Source organism: Panthera onca, chromosome A3 (genome assembly GCF_046562875.1).
Source record: "Panthera onca isolate mPanOnc1 chromosome A3, mPanOnc1 haplotype 2, whole genome shotgun sequence".
NCBI lineage: Eukaryota > Metazoa > Chordata > Mammalia > Carnivora > Felidae > Panthera > Panthera onca.
The window spans coordinates 32,589,562-32,612,300 of record NC_138341.1 but is presented as its reverse complement, the minus strand read 5'-3'; the positions used below and the strand labels follow the sequence as shown (position 1 = coordinate 32,612,300).

At 38.6% G+C, this 22,739-nt stretch overlaps 1 protein-coding gene and 1 long non-coding RNA gene across 5 annotated transcripts in view; one reads left to right on the top strand and one right to left on the bottom strand.

Moving 5' to 3' along the window:
- The first annotated feature begins 664 nt into the window (after window positions 1-664).
- The window catches only part of THUMPD2 (THUMP domain 2 tRNA and snRNA guanosine methyltransferase), a 35,596-nt gene continuing 13,521 nt past the window's right edge, over window positions 665-22,739 (top strand). For 2 of the 4 annotated variants that reach the window (XM_060653185.3, XM_060653197.3), the window contains exons 1-6: window positions 665-819; window positions 9,264-9,399; window positions 11,035-11,444; window positions 12,619-12,696; window positions 15,116-15,168; window positions 16,956-17,043. In XM_060653185.3, the coding sequence (XP_060509168.2) occupies window positions 694-819; window positions 9,264-9,399; window positions 11,035-11,444; window positions 12,619-12,696; window positions 15,116-15,168; window positions 16,956-17,043 (891 nt within the window). In that variant the 5' untranslated portion in view covers window positions 665-693. Of the gene's footprint in view, window positions 820-9,263; window positions 9,400-11,034; window positions 11,463-12,618; window positions 12,697-15,115; window positions 15,169-16,955; window positions 17,044-22,739 lie in introns of all 4 variants that reach the window. The other 2 variants (XM_060653174.3, XM_060653195.3) reach the window with 2 other exon arrangements.
- On the bottom strand, window positions 17,124-21,560 carry LOC132691659 (uncharacterized). The gene is made up of 2 exons (XR_009615931.3): window positions 20,955-21,560; window positions 17,124-17,384 (listed from the first exon to the last, which is right to left on the bottom strand). It is a non-coding gene; the product is annotated as an uncharacterized LOC132691659 (long non-coding RNA).

The following is a 22,739-nucleotide window of genomic DNA, read 5'->3' as shown; positions in this document are numbered from 1 at the left end:
GCATTCATCATTACCTTCATGGTGAATGAACTTAGAAGTGCAAGAAATGTGAACATAAAAGCATTCCACTGGAGAGTGAGAATTTCTGCTCTTGGTCCTGAGGATTCCCAACTTTGGCCCAATTCTTGGTGAAGACAGAATAGGGCTCCTTATGTCAGGAGAGTAATGGCGAGTGATAAAGAAGAGGGGAGGAGAAATTTGGGAGAAATAGAAGCTCGTTATACTGGCTATCAAGACCAACCTCAGCTCTATGCCACCTGTCCCTTGGCCTGTTTAGGGATCAGCTTCCTCAATCTCAAAAATAAGGCAAATGGATTAGATGATATATACCGTTTATATAGATTCCAATTACAGATCCCAACTGTATGCCTTCCATATGTGACTCCAAATAGTTCCAAATACCTAATCAGGGAAATTCCGAGCAGTTAACCAAGGAGCCCCACAGCCACCCCTCCGAGCTGACCCGCCCCCTCGCCCTCCCACCGGCCCCACCGGCCCCACCGGCCCCACCGGCCCCACCGGCTCCCACTGGCTCCCACCGGCCCCCACCGTCACCCCGGATCTCCCTGACAACCCTAGCCTCCGACTCCACCCTGCCCCGCGGCCCCAGTGCCCGCCTCCGGGAGAGCCGGGACTCGCCGCGCGCGCCCCAGGCCACGTGACCCCGAGCGGCGGGGCCGCGCCCGAGCCGCCATGGCGGCGGTTCCTACAGATTCCGGTTCGCGGCCTGCAGCGGGCGCCCGGTTTTTCTGCACCGCGGGCCGCGGCCTGGAGCCCTTCCTGATGCGGGAGGTGCGGGCGCGGCTGGCGGCCACGCAGGTGAGTTGGCCTCGCTAAGCGCCCGGGCGGGAAGGAGGGCGGCCCTGCCCCCGTCCGCGCCGGGTCTCCCTCCCCGCCAGGGTCCGTGTAGACTCTGGAAAGCAAGAGCCTCGAGCCCCCCAGCTCTCAAGCCCCAGGCCTCGGAGTTCTGACACGTCCTTTAATTACTGCAGGAAAGAATCGCCAGTCGTTCTCCCTTCCACATTACCGCGTATCTCTCATGCCTGTATTTTTTTTTTAAGGCGGGAAGGAGTTTGAGGCAAGGTATTTCCTAGATTCTTTACAAGAAGGTACTGGATAGTGCCAATAGTTAGACCCGTCACAGAAGCCTTTCTCCAGCCTTTAAATACAAGTACAGCCTTCAGGTTGTTACTGGACTTGTCAGTTTCCTGACAATGATGTTATTTACCCCATGGGATTGATACAAGGTGCGTAAAGTACACCTTAAACACCGAGTAAATAGTAGCTAAAAAAATAATAGTCTTGGAGGCTTCGTAGTCCAGCTTCTGGAGGGAAGTAACAATTGCTAGTGTTAATTTCAATGACATGAACAAGGTTTTAAACTTGAGTTTAGGTTCTAGAACATGCTGAGCTGGCTTCTTGAAAGCAGAGGGAAAAGATGTAATAGAAACAGACTCCACTGACTTGATGGGCTGTATATGACAGTGTGAATCATGTGTTTTTGGAAAAGGAAAGCTTACTAAATGAAATTGACCAGTCAGTCTTGCAGCCCCTATAGTGTTAGAAGCCACAAAAGGATTTTCTGCAATGAGGGAGTTGGGGGCATGGGGGATAGAGGGGGTCACGAAAAATGACATCAGCTTTATTAGATTACCAGCCACTTGTGGTTTTGGTCGCAGAATTTCATAGAGCGCTGAATACGCTAATCTAAAAAAGCAACAATGTAAGAATTGCCCACATTGATTAAGCATGTTCTTAGGTCCTCAATCTGTACTCACCTGCTTAATTTTCACAACACTGTGAGGTAGGCTCTACATGTAACAGAAAAGGAAAATGAAGCACAGGTTAAGTCCAAGAAATTATTCAAGTCATGTAAAGCGGCAGACCTGGGATTCAAACCCAAGCTGTGAAATCAGGCATGAGTATATAATCATGTTTAACCCAGGCAGGCCAGTACCCAGGTCCAGTTCCTTCCATTACATCATGCTGCACTGGTTTTTTGTTTTTGTTTTTGTTTTTTAATATTAACTTAGAGCTCTTAGTATGAAAAATAGAAGCCTTCACCCAACTGCAATACGTCGAATTACCAAAATTATCTTCTCTGCTTGTCCTCCATCTTCTCTAAAGACAAAATGAGATGTGAGGGGAGGGGGTCTCCTCACAGCAAAAAAGTTCAATTAATTATAGGGACAAACTTCTTGGCAATGAGAGGAATCAACCACAAGATTTGGGGATTCCCATATTTTGATTGTGCCTGTTTTAAGGACAGATATGCTTGGAAATGGGATCTGAACAAATAACTTCTGAAATGTCATCTCTAGTTCGCTAACTCTCAAAGTTAAAGCAATCCCGAAAGAACAATGATAGCATCTAACATTTATAAAGCACTTAAAACGTGTCCGACACTTTTATGTACATGATATGATTTAATCCACAGAAGAATCCTACGGGAGACGTCATTTCCCCCCTCTGTTTTACGAAGAAATAAAGAGAAAACTGATGCTCTGTGGTGGAGCTGGGACTTGTATCTGGATCTTTATTGCTTTGAAGCCCAGGTGCTTTACTAGTACACTAAATTATAGTGGGAAACTTCCCCGAAGCTTGTAAGTTATTTCTGTGACAGCGTGGAAAAGAGTATATGTAGGGGCGCCTGGGTGGCTTGGTCGGCTAAGCATCCGACTTCGGCTCAGGTCATGATCTCACGGTCCGTGAGTTCAAGCCCCGCGTCGGGCTCTGTGCTAACTGCTCAGAGCCTGGAGCCTGTTTCAGATTCTGTGTCTCCCTCTCTCTCTGCCCTTCCCCTGTTCACCCTCTCTCTCTGTCTCAAAAATAAATAAAAACGTTAAAAAAAATAAAAAAAAATAAAAAGTATATGTAGATCTCAGAGGCAAAAAAACATGTGTTCAAATTTTAATCTTCCTTTCATAGATTTTTGAATTTGGGGTAAATACTCAAATTTCTGAGCCTCACTTTCCTTGGATAGAAAATGGAGAAGATTATACCTACTTTAAAGGATTAGAGCAAACCTTGAGATAAAAATTGATAGCACGTGTAGCACAATGTCTTGCAATTAGTAGGTGATCAATGAATGTTCCCAAAGAATGAGTTGCACAGGAATACTTAAAACCATTCGTGCAGTAATAAGAGTGTTAGAAACTTTGATTTGCTTCAAGAAAAGTAATATTGTGAAGTCCGCGTTTATAAAATGAATTTAGAAGTGATTGTTTCCTTTTACAGATTAGTCACGCCTTTCTAATCGTGTTTTAGTGGACGTAAGAATCACGCAGGGAGCTTGTTGAAAATGTGTGTCCCTAGTTGCCACCCCCCAAAACTTTTCTTTTGGTAGGAATGTACATAGCTCAATCGTTTGCATTTTAACTTGCAAACTCTCCCTCCTTGGAGGACTGATGCAGGTGCTTCCTCCAACATGCAGCTTGCAAGAGAAAGTGTCCTATGTATTCTGTTCAGCTTTTTATCACGGAGAATTTCAAACATACACGAAGTAGAATAGTGTGGTGAATCTCACGTGCTCACCGACCCGCTGCAACACCGATCCCACGGTGAATTCTGCTCCATTAATGCCCCTCCGCTCCACCCATGTTATTTTGAGGCAAGGCCAAGATATCACTTCATCTGTAAATGTTTGCCTATATAGTAGTCGTCCTTATCCATGGGAGATACACATTCCAGGACCCCCAGTGGATGCCTGAGAGCATGGATAGTACCAACCCTATATATACTGTGTTTTGCTATATATACATACCCATAATAAAGTTTAATTTTTAAATTAAGCACAGTAAGGTTAACAATAACTGAATAGGACATTATAAAAATATACTGTCATAAAACTTACGTGAACAAACATGTTTTCTTGCTCACTCTCCCTCTGCCCCTCCCTCCCTCTCAAAATATCTTATTTGTACTGTACTCACCCTTCTTGTGATGATGTGAGATGACAAAATGATGAGACGAAGCGTGGCGCATGACGTTAGGCTACTATTGACTTTCTGACGATACTTGATACTTCGGAAGGAGAATTGTGCTTGACGTAGCCTTAGGCTGTTGATCTTACCGTCAGAGTGGGGGGGGCGGGGTCATCTGCTTGGGAACCACGCAGTTAAATGCAGTGACTGGTTAAACGCAGTGACGGCAGGAGGCTATACTGTGGATAAGGGGACTATTGTATATCTATAATGAGAGGACGCACAGCATAATATATATAGTATAATATAGAAGACATCATACAATGGCTCTTTTTAAAAATATAGACCACAGGGGCGCCTGGGTGGCTCAGGCTCACAGCGCGCGGAGCCTGCTTCAGATTCTCTGTCTCCCTCTCTGTGCCTCTCTCCCGCGCTTGCGCGCGCGCGCGCTTGCGCGCTCTCTCCCTCTCTCAAAAAAATTTAAATTAAAAAAAATATAAACCACAATATCATCACATCTAAAAATAATTCCTTATCAAATATCTAGTAAGTGTTTAAATCTCAACTTTCTCATAAATGTCACTTTTCTTTTTAAGTTTGTGTATTTGAATGAGGATTCAAATAAGGACCATGTATTGTGATTGATATTCTTTTAAATCTCGTTTGTTATAAAAAAAATTTTAAGTCTCTTTTAATCTGTAGATTTCCCCTCCATCTCTCCCCCGCCGCCCCACCACCACCACCAGCAATTTATTATTTGTTAAAGAAGCAGGGTTGTTTGTTTATCCCATAGTCTAGAGCAGGGGTTGGCCAATTTTTTCTCTAAAGATCCAGATTGGGGTGCCTAGGTGGCTCAGTCGGTTAAGCTTCCGACTCTTGATCTTGGCTCCACTCTTGATCTCAAGGTGTGAGTTTGAGTCCCATATTGGGCTCTGCACTGTGCATGGAGTCTTCGTGTAAAATAAAGGCCAGATAATAAATATTTTACGCTTTGTAGTTCACATATGTGGATCACTTGTTGTTCTTCTTTGTTGTTATTGTTTGTTTTTACATCCCTTTAAAAATGTAAAAACCATTCTTAGCTCACCAGGCCTCATTTTCTGAGCCCTAGTCTAGAGCTGTGGTGTCCAATAGGGTATGGTGGCTATTTTAATTAAAATATATGACAAAAAAATTCACTTTCTTAGGCACATTAGTCACATTTCAAGTGCTCAGAAGCCATATGTGCTAGTGGTGACTGCATTGGACAGCACAGGTTATGGAATATTTTCATCATCACTGAAACTTGTTGGACAGCGCTGCTAGAAGTTCCCCTGATCTAAATATTGCTAATTGCATCTCCATGGTGTAGTTTAACATGTTTCTCTGTCCTCTCTATCTCCTATCAGTTGGAATCTTGTAAGTTGTATCTAGAGTTTGGTCAGAGTCAGATTAGATTTTTTTTCCACTTGGTGGTAGGGCAAACTTATTTATAGGTTCCTGGGTATTTTTAAATATTCAATTTATATTGTATAATTACGTATTTTTATATGTATAAAATATTTTATATACATACATATGTTTATTTTACCTAGATTACTTTAAAATTAAGAAAAATTAAGCTATAACAATGTATAATGTATTAAATACTGCTATTATAAACAATAATAGCAAGAACAGTTATTTTTAAGATAAAATTGAGTATAATAGAGGTGTGCCTAATACCAGCTAGTCAGAAAGGCCCTGTCAATGGATTAATTGGTCTTTATAAACCCACATAGCAAAGACTTTTAACCCAGGACCTGAACTTGAATAAGCCAACCAATTTTTAATTTTTTAGTAGGGTCATGGTGATAGAAGGTAGTGGGGTAGAGCTAACCAGATAATTGGATTATTTCATAATTATTTTATTTAAAGGAGTAATTGTGTAGGTTGATATTTTTTAATATCCTATGCATTTCTTGTAGATTGAATGCTTTTTTAAAAATTAATTAAAATATATTTTGAATCCTTTCTTCTAAAATGAACCAAAAAACCTCATGTACCACCTCAGCTCTTCACTTAGCAATGTATAATTAATTCTAAAACTAAATGGCATTTGTAAAATTAGGAGAACTTTGGTATCTCCGTATCTTCCTATGCATTTTGCCAAGACTTAAACTTTTAATTTTTGGGTTAGACTTGAATGCCTGAATTTTAAAAGAAAGGCAAAAATGCTAACTGCTTAGATATTCTAGCTGATAACAGAAGTGTTTTTACTTTAATAAAGGCTGTTATTTCATCTTCGAAAGTGTTAGACATAAAACCAGCTGGTTTTAGACACTTCGTTATGATTTCATTCCAAATGGAAAAAACAGATTGTATATATAAATAAATTTTCAAGTAACAAATATTAGGGTGAAGTATTCTAAAATGCCACATTTCTCCCCTAAGTATTATAATTGGATATGATCAGTTACAAGCAACAAAGAAAAAGGTTAACACCAGCTTCAGCAATTTCTGAAGTCATAAGCACCAAAATTCATTCTCCCCACTGCTTTAAGATATCATACTTCATCTTCACAAAGGGTACAACATTATAGTGCTTTCGTGTATATGATTATTTGATTCTCATAGTGACTGTTGAGCAATTTAGTAAACTACTTTTGATTACATGCTTATTACTTGTAAAAGGAATGTAGGCCTTACATTAATTTTTAAAGAAAGAAAATAATGTTGCTTTTGGTTCTGAGAATATATTTAGCATTTTAAGGCTTCAAGACATTATTCTTATGATTTGATTCCCCCAATAAATTAAACCTTTTAGGTCCTCTCAATTAGCTTGATTTTCAATCATGTTCTTTATTTGTTCTTCCCACCACCCCAAAACGATGATATTTTTAAAGGAAGTTTGCTGTGTAAATTGTTTCCCTTCATATTTCAAATAAGTAAGAAAAGATCTTTGTACAGTTAAATAACTATAAATTAATATCTAGATCACTGACTACTTAGATTAAAATCACTGGTCCAGATGTTTGCATCAGTTTGTTTATAGGACTTGAATCTTAAAACCATACATCTTCAGTAAAATACTTATTTCAATTACCCCATAATCTTGGCAGCGTATTTCATGTCTGTTAACTTGTTTTGTGATGGCTTTAATATCAGCTATATTTTCATGTCAGGTAACATAAAATCTAAATTTTTTAAAAGTTACTTTTTAAGGGGAGCCTGGGTGGCTCAGTTGGGTAAGTGGCCAACTTCGGCCCAGGTCATGGTCTTGAGGTTCACGAGTTCAAGCCCCATGTCAGGCTCTGTGCTGTCAGCTTAGAGCCTGGAGCCTGCTTCAAAATCTGTCTCCCTCTCTCTCTGCCTGCTTTCATCCTGTCTCTCTCTCTCAGAATAAACATGGAAAAAACATTTTTTAATAAAAGTTACTTTTGAATATTTTGTTTTCAAGTTCTAAGCATTTTGAGGTATATATTTAGTTTTGACTTAATGGGAAAACATCACCTTTGTAATGAGAAAGAAGTAAATTCTAGAAGCCAAAAGTTCTTATTTTAGTTACTTCCTTATGACCTTAAATATTGATTCCTAAACATTCTTCTCATTCCCTGCTTTCTCCATCTATCTTGGTCAGATGCATTGCTGGGGCTTTTATTTTTATTTGTTTCTCTGGCATTACTGAGATATAATTGACATATACCATTATGTAAGGGGTGTACAACATGTTGATTTGATACATTTATAAATTGCAAATGATTACCACCAGAGCATTAACTAACACCCCTATCCAGTCACATAATTACCATTTACTTTTTTGTGGTAAGAACATTTAAGATCTATTAGTAGCTTTCAATTATATAATATAGTATGAGCTATAATCACCATGCTGTACATTAGATCCCCAAAACTTGTTAATCTTATAATGAAGTATTTGGGCTTTAATTGGTGTCAACCTAGGGCTTCCTCTGCAGATTCTTCTTCATCAAGCTAGAATGGTAACCCCAGAAATTACCATCCCCAGAGCTTAATTAGACCATGTCAGATCAAAAGTACAAAAACACTTGGAGTTCAAGTTCCCATTGGACGGGAGCTGCCTAAACACATAGGAAACCCCAAATTCCCCATTACCTCAGTTCTAGGAGATAACTTAGAACCATATTAATCAGCTGATGGCCACTGCTAAAAGGAAAACTTTAAGGCATTCCACATCCATCCTGAGCTTGAGAGGGTTGGGTTGACTCCAAAAGTTTTAAGACCTTATTGGTATTGAGATCCATTTCCCATACCTCACTAGACTCTATAGTTAGTGCATTTTTCATTTTCTTTCTTCTCTGGCTTTTACCACATATCCATCTTGCCTCCAAAACCTCTTTCTGGTGATGCATATTTCTTGCTGTTATCCCTTTTCCAGTTCCACAGCCAAGTTTCATTATTTCTACCTTGGTAGTCTCCTTCTTCCTCTGACATCACATTCTACACTCAGTACTTTATGCCTCTTCCAAAGTAATTTTTTCTGCTAGCTAATTCAGTGCTGTCATAGCTTTCATCAAAAGTCTATAATGGTTGACCATTACCATCTGGGGTACTCAAATTTTCACGACCATTTATCAAGCTGGTCTGAGCTACACCATCCATCCACCTGACACTATCAATCAGTGTAAACAGCAAATTTTGCCATGCTGACTTACACTTTACTTCAGCCAGGCTGTCACTCCCACCTCTGCGTCTTGCCCTTTGTTCTTCTGTTAGAATCTCTCTTCTCAAATCTTGCAGAGTTCTTTCCCAAGACTTTTACTAATGATGGTTCCATAATCAGTGCTACTTATTGTACATACAGCTTATCAATGCATTTACATATTAACTTTTTTATTTGGGGTTTAATTCAAGTTATTTGCTTGTAAATATTATATTTTAATTTGTATGTCAATATGTACGTGTTACATTATTATTCATCTTTAGGATTTATGTTGCATGTTTCCTGGTAGACCACAAGGTAGGTGTTTAATAAATCCCTACTGATGATGTTAACCTTGGACTAGACGCCTGATTTGTCCTAGAAGTGTACTTTACAAATGGTAACATGGCACAGATTATGATCTTGGTCACTGTGTGACTTCATACCGGTTATTTAACCTATCCAAGCCTCAGTTTCATAATCTGAGAAATGGGGGTGATAAAATCTACCATAGAAGTTTGTTATAAGGATGAGGGGGAAAATGTATTCTGAGTGCCTAGGAGCATGTCTGACAAGTAGTACATCTTTCAGAAATGATTGTTTATTGTTAATCTAGATGCTATGTTTTAATTCGTTTAGAGGGGAAAAGGGAAATGATTCTTACTCTGACACAGGACTACATTAATCTTTTCTGTCTCTAGGTTGAATATATTTCAGGAAAAGTTTTCTTCACCACCTGTTCTGACTTAAATATGCTGAAAAAATTAAAATCTGCAGAAAGATTATTTTTGCTGATTAAAAAGCAGTTTCCACTTAATGTTTCTTCTGTAAGTAAAGGTACAGTATATGCCTATTGCTTTTACCCACATGATATATTGTACTCCAAAGTTTCCTGCTTGATAATTAATTTGTATCCATTTCATATTTTTAAGATTCATTCATAGCTGTGGAATCACCAATTATGTATTTTTCTGTATTTCCTGAATACTATCACCATATTAATCATATTATCACCTAATTGTGTCTCTTTGCAACCTGCTACCTATTTTCTGAGTCACATTTCTTCTGTTTTAATTATGATCAGACACCTTCTCTAAAGATACATGTGATCAGTTGCTTCTGTTTAGATTTAGAAGTGTATAATAACCCGGAATGCATGGTTTTAATAAGTTGATCAAAACTATCACTTTGTACTTTTTAACTGATGAATTATATAATTGGAAAAAATACTATGGTATAAAATTTCCTATTTGGGTGACCTTAAATTTAAAGTTTTGAATAAACTTATGCCCAGTAATAAAGCATTACAGCTAAAGGGAGTTAAGAGATTCCCTCTTCGCTCTCTAATTTTACACACATGCTGCTAAAATAATTTAAGGATCTTAATAGAAGCACCAAAAATAGTCAGATACTGCTAGACTAAACATTGCCTTAAACTTCATTTTAATTGCTGATCGTGCACAAGAGATCATGTAATATTACAGTCTGCACTAAACTGTGTCAGTAAAGATATAAATGGCAAGAAATCAAGACAGGGCAGAAATGTGGTTTTAAAGCAAATCCTAAGGTGTTATACCATGGGGTCGATATAATTTCATCCCAACATTCTACATTCTCATCTTTAGAGAACACTGTAATTATTGTTGGGTCATCTCGATGACCCTTCTTCATCGAAAAAAGATTACATTGTGTTGCGCATGCTGACAGTCCCTAACTTATGAATGGGTTGTGTATCTGAAGTGTTGCTTTATGAAAACTCATTTTATGATGTATGCTAGTAGTGTATGGTCTCAGATAGTCTCAAGATTCATTTGCTCTTGTTTCAAAGCTTTGTTGTGCAATTTATTCTGTTTTTTAACTTAGTTTTTATAGGCAAGATCTGCATTATTTCATAGATCAATACGTACTCTAGGCCTATGCTTATATTGAAGATATAGATATATATTATCATAAGACAAATGATCTTGCTAAAATACATGATAATTCTATAGGATTTTAAAATAATTTGATATTAATTATGAAATATAAGAATGAACTTTAGTGCCGCCTGGGTGACTTGGTCGGTTAAGCGTCCGACTCTTGGTTTCGGCTCAGGTCATGATCTCACAGTTTGTGATTTGGAGCCCCACGTCGGGCTCTGTGCTGCCAGTGCTGGGCTCTGTGCTGCTGGTGTGGAGTCTGCTTGTGATTCTCTCTCTCCCCGCCTCTCTCTCTGCCCCTCCCCCCTCACGCGCTGACTTGTTCTCTCTCAAAATAATAAACTTTGTTTAAAAATAAAGAATGAACTTTATCCTGCACAATATTTTTATGTTAAATTATATAAACTCCAGGTGAAGGTGAATTCACTATTCATGTAGCAGTTTAATAAAACTGATTTTAAAGAAATAAAGGTAATGGAATTTGGGGGTGATGGATGTAATAGACTGTCTTTAAAGCTTCGATAGAGGATTAACTGACATCTTACTTATTTAGGAAAAATATTAAGTGAGATACAGAGACTTATAAATGATGATCCAGAAAGTTGGTTGAATGCCATCTCAACTTGGAAAAATCTTCTTGAACTTGATGCAAAAAAGGACAAACTTTTTCAAAGAGCTGCTAACCCGCCAAAAAGAAAAGTGGAGGAAAATGACATCATCAATGCTAAGAAATTAAAAACAGAACAATCGCAAGAGTTACAAGAGAGTGGGGAATGCCTGCTGGAAAAGCAAACGGAAGAAGAAACACAGGAGCAAGGAGATTTTTTCACTGAAAGAGAAAAATCTCAAGAAGCATTTCAGAACAATGTAGTAAAAGCAGCTGATGCCAAAAACCAGAAGGACTTGACGTTCAGAGTTTCCTGTCGCTGCAGTGGAGCTATTGCAAAGACCTTTACTGCACAGGTACACTTACCTCCCAAGGTGGGGTTCCATTTTCTCAAAGAATTAACTACTCCTTAGCTTTAAAATGAGATGACAGCCTTTCACGGAACAGTTAAGTAGGCCGAGGCACATCACTAGGCCTAATGTCATGTAATTAAATCTCTTTAAAAAAATGCATTCTTTTTTTTTTAAATTTGTAATGTTTATTTATTTATTTTGAGAGCGCGGGAAAGGGGCAGAGAGAGAGAGACAGGGAGAATGCTAAGCAGGCTCTACGCTGCCAACACAGAACCCAGTGCAGTGTTCAAGCTCACAGAAGGTGAAGTCGTGACCTGAGCCGAGATCACGAGTCAGACACTTAACCGACTGAGCCACCCAGGCACCTCTAAAAATGCATTTGCCTTTTTAACTTCACCTCAGATGCTTTAAGAGTAATAGTATGCCATTCCATGTAATCACCTCCGTTTTTTCCTTTCTCACTCAAAGTTTCCCTTAAACTCATAGGTATTCTTGACGTTTGGAAATCCTGTGTTATTGTCCTAACCTTTTGGGTTTTCTCTTCAGTTCAGTCCTGTGTTTATTAAATGGCTGCTCTGCGCTCTGCCTTGTGTGCGTGATTGTCACCAGGACCCAGACTGCAAATACACAAATGCACAAGATACTCGAGGTCTCCGTGGGAGCGAATACCACGGTTTCCTTCAAAACGCTTTATTACTCGGCCCTTACAAAGTTCAGTGATGTCAGGGGGCAAAGGTCTGAGTCCTTTCACCAGCCTTAAAATCAGATAAACCCTAAAGTTTGAGTCTAATGCTACTGTTCTGGTAATTTGTAAACATATAGGATTGTAGTTGCTAAAATAGTTCATCTTTCACTTTGCATTTGTTTGCTAAAACCCACAATGACCATTTTTATCGATTCACGATCTGGTTATTTCAGCTCTCTCAAGTTACAAGAAGACAGATTACACATGAGGAAGCATCAGTGCCATAAGATATTTTGGGGGGTTGAAGAGGTCAAATGCAGCCTGTTTGCCTTGAACAGAAAATGCTTTAGTGTCATATTCTTATATTGCAGCCCTAAGTTACCATCAAATAGTCTGACCTGATTTTTCTGCATGCTCTCTTAGTTTTTGCTTACATTTAAACATAAAATTTTCAGTTTTAGTGCTCCTTTCTGTAACTTTCTGCTTTTCCAGGAGGTAGGAAGAATAACTGGAATTGCTCTTATGAAACAGTTTGGATGGAAAGCAGATTTGAGGAATCCAAATTTAGAGGTACTGAATGTTCATTTTATCCTCTGTGCCTATAACCTAATTGTTTAAAGACCACGTCAGCTATCCTTATTGTACTTTTCAGTTTTGCTTCAGAGTTTTTAAAAAGCATGTCTGCGTGGATCCAGCAGTCTCTTTTCTCTTTAATAGTGGAATAGTGCAGATAATTTTCCTAGTATTTTTCACTGTAAAAATGTCTTATCCAAATAAGATGTTTGGGGGTGGAATTATTTTGCCACAGTTGAATTTTAGAGATGACCTCTACAATCACTAGAATATGTAACAAATCTCTAAAATAGAAAATTCTATAAATAAATAAATAAATAAATAAATCTAGCTAATGTTAAAAAAAAAGGAAAATGAATAGAAAACAAAAATGCCCACTCAAAATTCAATAGTATGTTAATATGGCTTTGTTAGGATTCTGGGATTATGTTTTTCTTTTTTTTCTCTATTTTCAAAATTAATTTAATTAGGTTTCACTGTTTTTCATTGGAACAAAGTAAAACACTTATATGGGCAAACCAATGCTAGCCATAGAAAATATTCTTCACTTTTTTGAAAGCCATCTGATAAATTTGACAGGTGGTTTAGTCCTTTTCATAATTCATTGATTCATAAATTTATTCTTATATAGCTTTAAATAGAATAATAGCTGGCCATATTAGAACATTTTGTGTTATTTCATTTTTTAATGTTTCTATTTGGTATTTTCACTTTTACAAAGTAATGCCTGGTGTATGTCCTTCATTACTGTCATGAAAAATATTTTGACCCCAAGAATGTTGTAACATGAGGGGGTCCTCCTCCCAGTTCCCCTCTCCAGTTCCCTTATCTTGTGCTTTGCCAGTTTCAGTCTCCCCATTTCCCCTTGGCCCCATCTCACTGTCTGAGAATTAGTTTCCTCATAGTTTTAGCTCCTAAATAAATATAGCTAATTTAATTCCTATCAGTATTTAATGTAATTAATAATAGCTATTATTGGTAGAAATAACACAGAGCAAAATTGACAACAGTAAAATCACACAGTAAAATTTGTGAACAAAATTAACAGAAGAATCAAATCTTAACAGATTTTATTTGATAAAATTAATAGAAAAATTATAGTGGGAGAAGCTATTCTCAATAATATTTGATATATAAAAATATTAGTGTATCTTATCTTTAGAATCAATTTTAAATATAAAAGAATCCTAATAAATACTTTTGCTAAAATGAATAATGCAAAACATTGGAAAGTTTACTTTGCTGATCAAGGATTTAATGGACTAACTGGAGTCCATTCCAGATCATTCGGTATGTAATAAAAATTTGTCAATATTGGAGTAATTCTGATTACACTATAGAGTAAAAATAACTTTAGGGTGAAAGTATCAGGGATCAAATGCTCTTGAGATCAAACAACGAAGTTAGAATATTCCATAAACTTCATCAAACTATACAAAAGTAAGATTCTAACTTTTAAAATTTAATTGGGCTACTAATTATAACTTGAGACATTTAAATCCTCTTTGTGGCCTAACAGAAGAAGGGTAATGGAGAGAAAGAAACTCACCCATGGATAACGGAGAGAGAAAACATTACCCTTGCTATAATATCTTTGGCCTGAAGAAAATTTTGTTACCCTGGAAATATGTGTAGCCTATGATGATCCTGTGTGACCTCAACTCTCAATTTGAAGTTAAAATTAAGGTGGGAAGAATTAAGGTTAGAAAGTCTTCTCTAACCCCAAATGCTGAAAAGTCTGACCCAGTCATAATTCAGAGAACCCCAGGGAGGAAAGAACCCAAGATGTCTTCAGAACATGATTCTCCATATATAATACCTCGTATAATGAACTATCCTCAGAATCTTCCTATGGAATGTACTGAAAATTTACTTTGCCTCTGCCCAAGAAAAAATATTATAGTGGGGCACCTGGGTGGCTCAGTTGGTTAAGGATCTGACTTCGGCTCAGGTCACGATCTCACAGTTTGTGAGTTTGAGCCCCGCATCAGGCTCTGCATTGGCAATGCGGAGCCTGCTTGGGATTCTCTCTCCCTCTTTCTCTCTGCCCGTCCCCGACTTGTGCTCTCTCTCTTAGAATGAATGAAAAAATAAAAAAAATTAAAAAATAAAATAAAATAAAATAAAATAAATATATATATATTTGGACATTTTTTATTTATTTTATTTATTTTTTATTTATTTATTTTTTACATTTATTTGTTTATTACATTTTATTTATTTACATATGGACATTTTTCCATATATTTAAACAAGGCCTTAGAATTTTTTTAATATAGATTATTTAAAAAATTAAAAGTAAAATAAAAGATAAAATTTAGATTATATACAGCTTCAGAATAGAAGTTTTCAAATTGTCAGTGCATTTGGTAATGCATTTCCTGTTCTGTTCTAACTTCTCTATTTGTTCTTTCAGATCTTCATACATCTAAATGACATTTACTCTGTGGTGGGAATCCCTGTGTTCAGGTAGATACTGTTCTGTAAGCTTCTGGTTTGTCCCTTAGAGTTTGTGAAAGTAAGAATTTTATGCTCTTATTTATAGTATAAGACATCGATGTAACAGAGCGAGGCTAAGGACAAAGCATCGGAGTTCTCTACTTGAGCCAGTAAAGTGTTTTTTTAGTACATAACGCATATGATTTAATCTGGCCAGTTAGAGCTCTAAAAGATTTGATTATAATCATGCACTGATTACATGATTCGTACTGAAAAATTATATCTAATTATTTCTATTATTAAATGATTTTCACAGGCCCTTAGTCTGTTGGCATCTGGAATTTTTATTAAAATAGGAAATACAGCACATTTCTTAAAATTCACGTTTACACATTCTACAAATTTTATTGCCATTATTCTTTTATCGTGGGAGAGTATTTCCAACTTTTATTTTTATTTTTTAATTATTTTTTTAATGTTTATTTTTGAGAGAGAGAGAGAGAGAGAGAGAGACAGTGTGAGCGGGGGAGGGGCAGAGAGAGAGGGAGACACAGAATCTGAAGCAGGCTCCAGGCTCCGAGCTGTCAGCACAGAGCCCGATGTGGGGCTCGAACTCATGAACTGTCAGATCGTGACCTGAGCAAAGTCAGATGCTTAACCAGCTGAGCCACCCAGGCACCCCTATTTCCAGTTTTTAAAATCTACTTCAGGTATCTCTCTAATCTTGCAGGGTACTATATAATAATAAATGCAAATGATTCATTTCCTTATTTCAAAATATCTGTTGAACACTTACATAACAGGTATTTTTCTAGATGCTTTAGGAAGAGAGAGCTAGTTGGATGAAAACAGTGATTTCCAGTTCCTTGGAAGCATGTAGGTATTGTTGGCATCTTAATGAAAAACATTTTGTATGCACATCCCTGTTTACGTAGTATAATGTGATTTAGATACCCTTTTTCTAGATTCTAGGCATGGAATATTTTCAAAGATTATAAAAATTCTATAGGAATACCCCATTTTCCCTAAGCTCACATTTATGCATCTGTAAGCCCAAAGCAGGATGTAAAAAAAGAATGCTTAAGGTTATTGTAATAGCTTTTATCAAGCTTGCTTTTTCATTACATTGGAAAGATAGAAATAATATTTTGAAAACCTCCATCAAATCTGGAAACATTGATAGTAGCAGTAATGAAGCAAAGGATAAAGTATGTGGTGGTACATAATGGAGGCCAGTGAACTCATCTGGGAGATGTCTGCTTCAGCCCTTCATTCCATAAATTATTTTAGACAATGCAATGTCATGCTTCATTTCATCTTTTGAGAAAAGATGCAAATGAGCAAAAAGCAAACTTACAAAAGGGATTTTTTTCTAGAAAACAGATTTCAAGGGTTAGCATCCATTCAGCCCTACTTCCCATACCGCATCTCTATCACAGTATGTTCCTCTTGATGACTCCAGCAAGAAAAGGTCTATTCCACATGGGAAGACAGGGAAGTATATTAACACTTGAGAAATACTTCCCTCATATGTGATTAGATTTTTCTAAGTTAAATACCTAAGAGTTTAAATTTCAGTTGTCTTACAAATGTACCTTTCTGAAATACCACACTGGCTGGTCAGACGAGGTGCCAATGAAAAAAGGGATTTTTGTCATAAGGTTAAAATATTCTGTAACTTAGGGGAACTTAGTGTATGTTAGATGAATATATAAAGAGGAGGTCACAGATACGACAGGTTAATCAGTTTGTTTATATCACACTTTTCTTTAACATACAGTAATGTTGGGTACGTCATCAGGTTCTTTTCTTTGTAGGATTCCTTTGGCCAGCCGAGCTTACATCAAGACAGCAGGCCTGAGGTCTACCATAGCATGGGCACTGGCCTCTCTGGCTGAAATTCAGGTGAGGAAGTGTTTTCATCTTACGATAGCAAGGTCCTTTCCGTAATCAACTGATTGATGGGCATCTTGGTTGCTTGTTTGTTTTTCCCTTCTTTTCATTTCTCTTTTTCTTCTACCCTTCTCTTTCTCTTGCCATTACACTTCTGAACTGCTACAGCGATATTTTTATATATCGTTGAACTTCTGAGAGTGTTCTGGCTATGAAAATGCTGAGTCCAAAGATAGCTGCGTTTTTATGATTTCTAATCTTTCATGGCACAATCATGTGATCTGTAAATCCTCCACTTCTTAAAATTTAAGTTTTTCTCTGTGACCAAGATCTTGATAATTTTTGTGAATGTTCTGTGGACATAAGAAAGTAATTTTATTTTTTAGTCAACAAATGTCTGCTATATTAATGTTTTACTATCTGCACAATTCTGAAAGTGGTATTTCAAAATCTCATCATGTTACCGTATTTGCATTTTTGCTAGTCGTCAGGTGTGGTCTAGTTTGGTATATGCACATTTATGACTTACTGTTTCATCAGGAATGGTGCCTTTTCATTGTCACATAAAGTTCTCTTTATCTTGATTAGTGAGTTTAAACTTAAATTTCATTGTGTCTTATTAATGGTTTTTTAGTCCTTTCTTTTTCTTTGCATTTGCTGCATTTCTTTGCCATTGCTTTATTTTCAGCTTTGCTTTCAGTATGTTTTTTTATTTGTTTGTTTGTTTTTTGTTTTGTTTTTTATACAAATACCCAGCTCTGTTTTTATCCCATTCGATGGTCCCTGTCCTCCAGGGAGGGAATTCAGTGTTTATGACACACACTTGATTGTGTTCCTCCTATTTTACTCTGTTTACAACTTCTGACACTGTTTGTTTTTACTGGTTTGATCAAGTTACTTGATAATCACTTCATTGCTCTCCTTGAGGTTGGAAATTATACTTTATTGTTCTGTTCCACTAATGGTTCAGGTTGCCAGCTCTCTTAATTAGACACGTGGGACTCTGCTGTTGCTTTAAAACAAGATATCAACTCTTTCCTGTGTCAGGACACTGTTTTTACCACCCAAATACTCTAAGCTTACCCTCTTCCCTAGCACAGTATGAGGCCTCTCGAGTACTTTTCTTCTCTTCTCCTGACCCCCCTTTACTGCTCCCTACAATGAGACCTTTGAAACGTTTTTGCACCCTTCCACTATCAGCCCCCAACTACTAGATTGTAGTAAATTATTTATCACGTGTAAGAATTTCCCTTGCAATACACCCCTTGTGTTTCAAAAGTTCTTATTTAGCACTTACATTACACAGCCTGTCCTTAGTCATTAAGGTATCACTGTGCGCACACACACACACACACACACACACACTTTTTCGTATAAGCAAAGACGTGTTCCAAGGTGTATCATTCCTCCCCACTGTTCTTCCCTGTTTGAGGTGTCTGCTCTGGTTTATTTGTCACTTGGTCAAAGTCTTTTCTTAGGCAATTCCTTCAAGTGTGGTGTCCAAGTAATACATAGTCAGAAATTCCTATACAGCCTCAAATTTGTTTTTCGTCCTGGGGTACAGACCCATCTTGGCTGGCTTTAAGAGTTGTGTCAGTCCCCTGCCCTCAGAGGTCTGTAGACGCTGTCCCCTTGTCATTTAGTTTCCTGTGTTCCAGGTGAGCGGTATGTGCCAGTAGGATTTCCTTTTCCTTTAGAGCTGCTTAGGGGCTTGTAAGACTTTTCTCTTTAATCCTCCAAAGTTTGGGAATATTAGCAGGATGTACTTACATATGTGTGTTTTCTATTCAGCCCAAGCTGAGTTCTAATTCTGGTTACACCACTTCCTAGAAAACTTTGGGCAAGATATTTATATTTAACATCTGCGTGCCTCAGTTTCTCATTTGCGAGATGAAAATAACAACCTCCTAGGATCATGTGAGGATTAAGTGAATTAGCATGGATTAAATGGTTAGAACAGTGTGTGACATATAGGAGGTGTTTAAGTATTCGCTGCTGCTATGCCAGTAGTAACTGTAATAATTACAAAAGTTATTGTTACTATTTCTCTGGCTCAGGCACTCTTTTTTTCATTATGTAATTATTATTGTCCCGGCTGTTTTGCTTTAGTGGCTTTTACCTTAAACTACTTTCTTTTCCTGCTTCCGAGATTATAAACACGTTAAGCCTCCTGGAGCTAGTCTCCCAAGTTGCCTATCCTCTCTCCAGAACATGGTTTCCGTCTTTCCGTAGTTTGAGTCTACGTTTTGACTTATTCTTGAATGTTATCTTCCAGGCTATAACAGGAGTCATAGAATCATGTTCTCCTTTATTCATTGGAATGTTTTAGCTTAGAAATCATTGTTTTTTAGCTTTGAAAAGTTGTGTGTGTACTACACCTGAATATCTCCAGAAGCCCTTACCTCTTTTCTTCAGATACTTCCTGTCTCCTCCAGGAGTTCTGTTTCATTAGATGTATGTTCAGATTGTTCTACCCGTTTACTCTCTCACTACTGGTGGACCCCTACCCTTTAGATTTACCTTTTTTTTTTTTTTTTTTTTTTGGCTCACTGGGAGTCAATTGTGGTTACTAAAATATTTGAAATGGCTAAAATCCTAAAAGTGCTACAAGGCAAGTGGATCTGTGGCACTACCGGGCTTGGCAGTGGAAGGAGAATCTGTCAGCCGTGCTGAAAACTTTTTCTAGGTGAACACTTTTCTGTTCACTGGTCTTCCGGCACATCTGTAGATCTCTGAAGACCGGATTCTCCCCGGTTGCAGTGACTTCCCCGTCTGGGCTCCAGTGCTCGTCTCTAATCCCCCATCCAGCCTTGGCAAAGAGGCCCCATGGAGTTCCTTCTTCCAGGACCCAAACCAAGCCCAGGGCTTCTCTTGGCATTAGTTGCCTCCAGGTCTGAGCATCACTTGGGCTCAGGGGAAGTAAAGAGCTTGGAGGTGAGAGAAAAGAAGAAAGCTGCTTTAAGATTATCATGTTCCCAGAATCCATGATTTTCTTTGTTATTTGATTTTAATCTTTAGTCCAAATCTCTTTTAGTCTAAGGAGAGAGTTACCAAAACGCCAGTGATCTCACCACAGTTTATATAACAACATGTATATATGTGTGTGTGTGTGTATTATATAAATGTAAATTTATATAACCACGTACAAATTTGAAATGTTACCTTTATCTTGATATAAACATCCATTTGTCCGAAAAGTAGAAAAGTAAATTAAATATATCCAAAGATGATGCTTGTTAAAATTTTCCCTTACTGTCAGTTTGCCTTGCCAGAACCGAGAGTAAGGAATGTTTCTCTAAATGTGACCACCAGCATCGGAATGTTAAAGCATGTAAGAAGTAGCACAGCACAGTTGTTTTGGAGGAGTTTAGTAAAGACCCACAGTGTGAACGATCCCAGTACTCAGCCTTGATCCAGTCCCCTCTAGGGAGCATGGTACCCAGAGCAGTGCATAGACAGTTCAACCTTGGGTAAGCCAATGCTATTAGCACTGACATCTAAACATGAGCATGTTAGATATTTTTCATGTTTACCACACACTGTTCTCCTTCCTACATATCCTCAAAAGGAAGGGGCCCCTGGGTGGCTCAGTCAATTAAGCGTCCAACTCTTGATTTCAGCTCAGGTCATGATCTCGTGGTTTGTGGGTTTAAGCCCCACATCAGGCTCTGAGCTGGCAGTGTAGAGCCTGCTTGGGATTCCCTCTCTCTCGCTGCCCCTTCCCCACTTGTGCTTTCTCTCTCTAAATAAATAAATAAAACAAAAAAAAAATCCTAATAAGGGAAACCAAGTTCTGTAAGTTTTAGTTATTAATATAAGCATACAGAAATACTTGTCTGTTTCTGCCTGTGTACCCAAATGTCACAGCAAGACAAGGTCCTATGATAACGTAAAGACATTTATAGATACTAAGGTCAGGTTACCTCATTCAGCGAGGACCATGTTGGAGAGAGGAAGAGCACAGTGTTTGACACATATCAAGATCTTCATAAAAATTAGTTCTCATACCATTGTTATTTTTGACTAAATTTTAACTAAATTCTTTCTACTTGCCGCCCCTTCGTGGGGGCATCCGTAGGATACTCTCCTTAGAATTTCCTGCTGGAGCTTTCCCTCTCCTGAAGGACATTGTGTTTCTTTCCATTAGGTGTCCTCTGGCTCTGACCGAAACCTGGCTGTCCATTGAGGGCTCTGCTTCCTCTATAGACCTATCAAGGGACCAAGGGCCTGGAGGTGGTAGGTGTCAGCTTGAGCCTCTCTGCTCTTCTGCCCAGAACCTCTCTGTGCCTTTGAAGCACGTGCCGGGAAGTTATCCCAGTCATTGGCAGACCTCTCTTCTATCATTTCTAACAGAGTATAGGCCACTATGCCTGTCATAGTTCTTTATGATGTCAGAATCCGCTCTGTAACCTGACCCTTTAGTGTCTTGGCTTCCCTACCTCTGACGATCTGCCCTGCTCAGATCCTGTACCTCATCGTGCCCAGAGGCTGAATCTCAATTTCAAGAACCCTGCTCTTAGCCCCTTCCTCCTTCCCGTTCAGCTCCTCTGGCGCCCTGCCACACAGTTCCTTAGCCCCCGCAGGGGGTTAGTCATTTGCCCTCACCACCCTCCATCGCTCCTCACCCGTCCTCATCGCTGCTTCACGGCTTGGATTCTACGTTCTACCATGACAGTCATTTCCTTGCCCACGCTTTTCACTCTCCTGCTCCTTATTTGACTTAAATACTGGAATCAGCAGAGAACGTCAGCGGGTTCTCCTCACCGAATCTACCAGCATGCTGGAACCTGCACCCACATGCTTTGCCTCATCGCCATCACAACAAGGGAGCTGTCCTTGTTTCACTCCAGTGCTTGGGGACCGGACTCCATCACCTCGTGCCCACTCGAGGACTTTCTCTCTGCTGCGCATGCCCATCAGCACATATACTTGATTTAGTATCTTGTAATTTAAGAAAATAGCCCTTTCCTGAACCCACATGCTCCTTCTCTGCTTCCCCTTACAGAAAAACTCTTAAAAATAGTTGTCCATATTTGGTGTCGCCACTTCCTCCCGTCCCCTGTCTCCTGTGCCCGCTTCCGTCAGGCTGTCATCACCAACACGCCACTGACACTGCTCATCGCACTTACCTGTTAGCACTTTGATACTGTCATCACTCTCCTTGTTGAAACATGTTTCTCCACTTTTTTTGGAACACCGCTCTGGTTCTCCTCCTACATCAGTATGTGCTGCTGTCAGTATGCAAGGCTGAATCTTCATCTACCAACATCTATACTTAGGAGATCACCAGGGTCCAACCCATAGACTTTTCTTTTTTAACTTCTCTCACATTCTCGATGACTCATGCAGTTCTGATGCTTTAAATATCGTTTATGACTAACACTGAGTGTTCCCAACTTCATGTCTGTAGCCTGAACCTCTCCCCTGAACTCCAGACCCATATGTTCAACAAATCACTTGACATCCATACTTGCTCTAAGAGGCGTCTCAAAATTTAACCTGTCCAGAACCGTACTCCCGTCTCCTTCAAAGCTTCTCCTCCCCATCTTTTCCCATCTCAGTAACAGGGAAGTCCATTCTTCCCATTGCTCAGGTCAAAACCTTTAGTCATTTCCAACTATTGTCATTCTTTAACATTCCACATCCAGTCCATCCCATTGGCTCCACCGTTAAAATATATCTAGAATGTAACCACTTCTCATCACTTG